The sequence below is a fragment of the Armigeres subalbatus genome, unplaced genomic scaffold (genome assembly GCF_024139115.2).
Source record: "Armigeres subalbatus isolate Guangzhou_Male unplaced genomic scaffold, GZ_Asu_2 Contig141, whole genome shotgun sequence".
NCBI classification, from domain to species: domain Eukaryota; kingdom Metazoa; phylum Arthropoda; class Insecta; order Diptera; family Culicidae; genus Armigeres; species Armigeres subalbatus.
This window is the reverse complement of record NW_026942188.1, coordinates 1,239,749-1,246,897: the sequence shown is the minus strand read 5'-3', so window position 1 is coordinate 1,246,897 and position 7,149 is coordinate 1,239,749. Positions and strand designations below refer to the sequence as shown.

The window sequence follows — 7,149 nt, the reverse complement described above, 5'->3', positions numbered from 1 at the left end:
CCTATGACCAACTGCTCGACATAAACCACGCCACTTGTAGTACTGACTGTCCCATTTTCGCCAAGCGACTTAAATCGGCACGGCAACGAATAGATTTTTCGACCTAGCAATTAGGAGAATTTGTTGATAGTGGGAAGCTCCCTTATTTCGGTCATCAAGCGGCTGTGCATCATTCATCGGACTTGATCGGACACCGGGACGCACTGTTGCCTCCAGCCTTGTGGAAGGTCCCTATCCGCTCATCACAGTCGAGCCAATCCAGCCTGCGATCATCAACCGTCCCGGGCTTGTGTTTGAGACCGGTGGAGGGACCTTCCAACAGCAGTTATCAGGCAAGTACGCTCTCAATACGTTCAGTTCATTCACCGAAAAGCCTCCTGTTTCCAGCCAATGTGCAGCGACGTTTCTCTCATCTGAATATTCTCTTGATCGGACACCGGGACGCACACTTGCCCCCAGTCTTGTGGAAGGTCCCTGTCCGCTCATCACAGTCAAGCCAATCCAGCCTGCGATCATCAGCCGTTCCGGTTCTGTGTTTGAGGCAGGTGAAGGGACCTTCCAACAACGTTCATCTGGCAAGTTTCCATTCAACGCGTTCAGTTCATCTCCTGACAAGATTCCTGATTCTAGGCAACTCGCGACCACGCTTCTTCCGTTTGAAAGTGATGCTCCCCAATATTCCAGTACTTGTCACTCCCACATCAGCAACGAAAACGGTGATCTGCATATCTACTATCAGAATGTTCGCGGGCTTCGTACCAAAATCGACGATTTTTTTTTGGCGGTATGCGAAGGAGATTACGATGTTGTTGTATTAACCGAAACTTGGCTCGGCGACGCCATACAATCAGCACTGCTTTTTGGACGCCACTACTCGGTGTTCAGAACTGATCGCATTCCTTTGAATAGCCGTAAGCCCCGTGGCGGTGTACTTTATTTATTTATTTCTTCGTCTTGAATTATAAAACTCCTCTGACTGCTTCTTATCTAATATTTCTTATTCTATTCTTAAAAACTAGTTTAGACACATTAAAATCAAAAACAGCACTTGCACTATTAAACGACCGAAAACAGTTTTCCAGAGGGTTGTTAAAACCATATGAAAACCATATACTAATCGCAGTTTTATCTAAGTTCAATTGTGCTCGGGAATCTGATTTCGTTAGTGATACCATCGAACAATTATGGGTTCGAGTCAATATGCCTGGATTCATTATCAGCATTGGGGTTGTGTACTTGCCACCTGATCGTATGAACAATCTTGATGATATTCAACGCCATGTAGAATCTTTCGAAACAATTAATTCTACACTCAGGGCTAACGACAAGGCCCTGCTGCTTGGTGATTACAATCAATCTGCGATTCGTTGGTGTTCGGCCGAGAGTTCTCACCCGACCGTTGACTTGATACGTTCTCGTCTATCAGAATCCAGTTGCACATTGTTGGACGGATTCAACTTTCATGGATTGACCCAGATCAACTCAATCGTTAATTCAAATGGTCGTGTGCTTGATCTCGTTCTGGCAAACGATGCAGTGCTGCCTAGTTGTGCACTATGCCTTGCTCTTGAACCGCTGACACCTGTTGATATCAACCATCCTCCGCTTACCTTGGAGTTGTCGTATGTACCGCCAATTACCTTTGAGTCTGGACATGATTCGAGCAGTTATAATTTCCGAAAAGCAGATTACTCTTCATTGAATGAAATGCTACTTGCAATGGATTGGGATTGCATCAATTCATTTGATAACGTCGACGGTGCTGTGGACTTTTTCACCGACAGTATCATTCGTGCATTTGCTATCCATGTTCCGATTGATGGAGCTGCATGAAAGCCCGCGTGGTCCAATCACAGATTACGAATACTTAATCGTCGCCGGTCCTCTGCACTTCGGAGATACTGCAATTATCGTTCCACTTACAACAAGCAACAGTTCAATAGTGCCAGCAGTGTATACAGAAGTTATAATCAGTTTCTGTATTCCCGATTCATCAGTCGCACACAACGAAATCTGCGTCTAAATCCCAAGCAATTCTGGACATTTGTTAGGTCCTAACAGATTGATGATGGTCTTCCTACGTCAATGCAACTGAATGGTGTTTCTGCTGACACTCCAGCTGACAAATGCGAGCTTTTTGCTGAACAGTTTAAGACCTCCTTCAATGATTTCGTAGCTCCACTATCTCTTGTCATCGAGGCTTCTCGTGACACTCCTCGAGATGTACTGGACTTGAGCATCTTTCCCATCAGTGATGAAGATGTGTGCCGAGCGATCCGGAAATTGAAATTTTCGATCTGCGCTGGACCGGACGGGATTCCGGCTGCTTTGCTGCGCAGGTGTTCGAGCGCTCTTATTAAGCCGTTAGCAAAAATCTTCAATCTTTCACTTCGAACCAGAACGTTTCCCTCGACGTTTCCCATACGCTGGAAGTCGTCATACCTTTCCAGTTCATAAGAAAGGAAACAAATGCGACGTGAGCAACTATCGTGGAATAACCACTCTCTCCGCTTGTTCGAAAATTTTTGGAATAATAATGAACGACACGCTCTTCGCCTGCTGCAGGCAGCGACCAACTTGACAGAATTCACAACTTGTATTGAGGCTCTTGACAATGGGCGGCAAGTGGATGCGGTATACTGAGATCTTAAAGCTGCTTTTGACCGAGTGGATCATCGTATTCTACTTGGCAAACTTGAGAAGTTGGGAGTTTCCATTGCGTGTGTTGATTGGTTTCGATCTTACCTGACGGATCGAAAATTGCGTGTGAAAGTCGGATCATCTCTTTCGGATCCCTTCGTCACGCCATTTGATGTACCACAAGGGAGTAATCCAGGACTATTATTGTTTTCGATAATCGTCAACGATGTGACACTGGTGCTACCACCTGGTGAGACTGCTCTATGCTGATGATGCAAAGCTTTACATTGTTGTCAACAGTCTTGAAGACTGCATTCAACTACAAATGCTTTTAACCCGTTTAGAGGGGTGGTGCGTGCGTAACAGTTGGTCACTCAGTATCCATAAATGTCAGACATCAACATTCAGCAGAAAACGAAAACCTATCATCTATAATTACACGCTGTCTGGGACAGTTCTTGAGCGAGTGAACCACATCAGGGATTTATGAGCTACACTTGACGACGCACTAACCTTCCGTTTCCACTACGATAACGTGATTTCTAAGGCAAACCGACAACTTGGCTTCATAATGAAAATCGCCAAAGGATTACGTGACTCTTATTGCCTGCGATCACTATATTGTGCGCTTGTACGATCAATTTTAAAATTTGGTGTCACTGTCTGGTGCCCTTACCAAACCACTTGGATCTCGAGGATCGAATCTGTGCAAAAAAAGTTCGTGCGCTTTGCATTGAGCAATCTCCCTTGGCGCGATGGTCAACATTTCACTCCTTATGAAAACCGCTGTCTGTTGCTTGGACTGGATACCTATAGGATGTTCGACGCCGTGTGGCACAGGCCATGTTCGTAGCGAAAATCCTGAATGGTGCTTTTGACTCTCCAGCAATACTTAACAGGATGAATTTTTACGCTCCTATGCGACCGCTGAGGAGGAGGGATTTCATTCAGCTTGGTACTCGAAACAGTCGTTATGGTCAGCATGATCCAGTTCGATATATGTCGTTCAGTTTCAACGCAGTGTTCCATATCTTTGATTTTAATCTATCGCCAGCTACTCTACAACGAGTTTTTACAGCAAACTTTCGTAACACAAATTGACACTACAACCATAGATTACTTAGTTCAGTTTTATTATAGTGATGTATTTCTTGTGTATTATGATTGTTGTGTTATGTGTATGTTTATATAATGATTAGATAACGATAACTTTTACCCTTTTACCCTTATAGTCATTGAGACAACCGATGTCAGATGACAATTGTTATGAAATAAAAAAATAAATAAATGAAATAAATAATGGATATACTTCATTAGATATAAGAAATCCGCTTTCCAGCGCGCACGAGCCATTTTGATCGGGATTCCACAGACAACGGACCATTCGGAGAATGGCAAAGTCTGTCCGAGCGCGTTCGCCGATGGGTGGTTACAGTAGATAGTTTCCACTGAGATGGCGTCTTCATCGATTTTATACAAAAGAAGGTTGATCCGACTATCCGAAATGAAATGAAAGCAAAACTCAATCATAACTAGCGAAATTGATAGCGCGTCGGAGGGAGATGATGCAATAAATTTGAATGGATGGAATCACTAAAAGGAACCAAGCTACCACGCCAAACCCGATGCCACCGAAACAGTCTATTTTCGCAATTAACTCTTTCTTTCCGTCTAAGACGAATTAAGTACTCTCCATTTAATTCCACCAATTATTTCGATATCTTTGCAGATACGTATTTCGACCACAACTGAATGGTCGTCTTCAGTGTCTCGTTCTTGACTCGACTTACGTAAGACTGACTCAAGTACGAGAAACTGAAGACGACCACACAGTTGTGGTCGAAATACGTATCTGCAAAGATATCGAAATAATTGCTGGAATTAAATGAAGATTACTTAAATCGTCTTAGACGATTGAATACATTACACTAAAAGGAGCTTAAAATATTTTTTCTTTCTTTCCATAAAATGCTGGTCCTGAGAAGAACCAATTTTCTTTTCCCAAAGCGCCTTTCTAATGACTAACTATATCCAAACGCTTGTCAGCACCTTGCGTTTTTTGTTTTGCACTTTTTTTTTTGTTTTGCACTTTTTTTTCCAAGCAATTTCGTCAAAAATCTAAAAACCAAATATACAAGAAAGGCAAAGCATTCTTCACGCTTATCACGCCATAATCTAACACATGAGCTTCAAAGTAATTATTACCAATGGGGGGCTACGAAATGGTGAATTGACATCAGGGAAGGAGCGTTTAACATAGCTCTGGTCCTCACAAGTTCCAATACTCACGCTTCCACGGGTCTTCCGATGACAATTGAGCTAGAGCCAGCTAAGGGTTGCGTACTTAGCTGGTAGTGCAGCCTGGGCACTGTTGTCCTTCTGACATCAACTAGAGTGAGAGGGTGCGTCCTGTGGGGTCTGCCTAGGATGTGGTGGGGTTCGACAGTGGGCTCTGTTGAACTTCTATAAAAAGCTGCATGTGTCCCCAAGCAGGCCCTATCAAAGCGACCGTGTGCGCTCAAAGCGCACTAGCCTAGTCCTGGTGTTGAGTGGGACTTCAAACAAATTTGACCCGACTGACCGAGCGTCTGTTCACCAAGGAGGTGCGGCTCCAACAGCGTCTGTTCTGGCATCCAGCGGCTGAGTGTGAAATGCTATTCCCCGGAAGCTATACCTAAGATGGCAGCCCCATCCCGGTGGATAGGGAACCTTGGGCCAACAACCTACTGTTCCCGAAACATCAATTTGTTCGAGAATCCGATAATGAAAGAATACGGACTGATTTTACGGCGACGACTCTTAGCGCGAAACAACGGACACGAATAGGAACATGGAACGTTTTAACCCTAGCCCAGCAGGGTAAATTGGCACAACTTGCCAATGAGGCACGCCGCATGAAGCTTGAGATCCTGGGACTGAGTGAAGTCCGTTGGCCAAACTTTGGAGAACACAGAACGCCGTCGGGACAAGTTCTGCTATACTCTGGTTTACGAAGTGAACACGCTCCCCGGCATCGCGGAGTTGGCTTCCTACTAAGCGCTCAGACACACTCTGCGCTGTGGGGAACCTATTGTTGTTGATCGAAGAGGTGTGCGTACGGTTGTAATTTTGCTCCGTCAATTCATTTAATTCACTGTGTATTTGGTATTGCAAAACTTGCTAGGCTGTTGTGAATGTACATCTATCTTTAATTAGAAAACAATATTCTACCATTAGCCCGATTTAACCGCTGATTCCTGCCTAAAATCAAAGTAATAGTAACGCTATGGATTGCAAAAAGTGTCTTCTTCCCGTCACAAAAGATCAGCCATCTATATTCTGCAATGCATTGTGTGCCGGACTGTATCACGCTTCTTGTGTCGGACTAAACCATCAACAACTCGCTGCAGTATCGCCGCCCAACAAAAACAGTTGCTGGATGTGTGATGTGTGTTTGGATGAGTTCGTGCAGTGGAGGAAAACGAAAAAAGAATCAATCGTTCAAAGCGCGCTGGAGCCCAAATGTGCATTACATCGTGACGTCGAAGAACTGAAGGCAAAAGTTGAAACAATTATGTCTCTACTTGCTCCGAATGTAAAATGTTCTGCGAATAGTGCCATGCAACATTCAACTCCTAAAACATCACCGAAATTTTCTAATACAGCACCATATGTATCAACCGGCCGCATAGAGTCATTCGTTCCACCTGATGCTTCGAGTCGATCATTCACTTCTACGAACATGGAAGAGAGTTTCGCAATGGTACTTACGAATATTGATGGCAGTGTTTCGGAAAAAGACGTGCAGGAGATGGTTACACGATGTTTGGGTGCTTGTGACAAAGAATGTGTCAATGTTAGAAAACTTGTTCCGCGATGGGTGGACAGTAACACACTGGACTATATCTCTTTCAAAATTGTTCTGGACACAAAATGGAAATCTGCTGCTCTAACGCCGACTACATGGCCAAAAAATGTTAAATTTCGAGAGTTCCGACAAAACCTGTGCACATGGAAACCAGATATATGCTAGTTTTGTAATCAAATATTATACGTTGCCATGCTTTACTGTTTAAATTTGTATTATTTTCTTTTGTTATTGTTGTGTGCTAAATACTATTACGAAATATGTTGATTGTGATTTTATGTTATGTGCTAGAAGTTATTTTACGTCCAATGTTACAAACCGTATTATAATATGAAATGCTTTATAAATTTAAGTACATTCAATTAGACTATAAGATGTCCGTTGAATTAATAAATAAATGAAAAATGAAATGAAAAATAAGTGAAAGGATAATCGTTGCCAGATTCAGAAAACGGGTCCGAAACCTTACTATAATCCAATGTTATGCACCAACCGATGCTGCCGATCTGCAAGACAAAGAGAACTTCTATTTACAGTCAACTCAATGCCGTCGTAGATAGAATTCCGAAGGATGATGTCCACATCTGTTTGGGCGACTTCAATGCGAAGATCGGATCTGACAACTCGAACCATGAGCGCATTATGGGACGCCATGGTCTCGG

General features: G+C 43.4%; 1 protein-coding gene across 1 annotated transcript; it reads left to right on the top strand.

Annotated features, from left to right (window-relative positions):
- Nucleotides 1-5,905: 5,905 nt before the first annotated feature.
- LOC134202778 (uncharacterized) lies at nucleotides 5,906-6,652 on the top strand. The gene is made up of 2 exons (XM_062677770.1): nucleotides 5,906-5,970; nucleotides 6,127-6,652. The coding sequence occupies exons 1-2, from the start codon at nucleotides 5,906-5,908 to the stop codon at nucleotides 6,650-6,652; spliced, it is 591 nt and encodes a 196-aa protein (XP_062533754.1).
- Nucleotides 6,653-7,149: the final 497 nt, after the last annotated feature.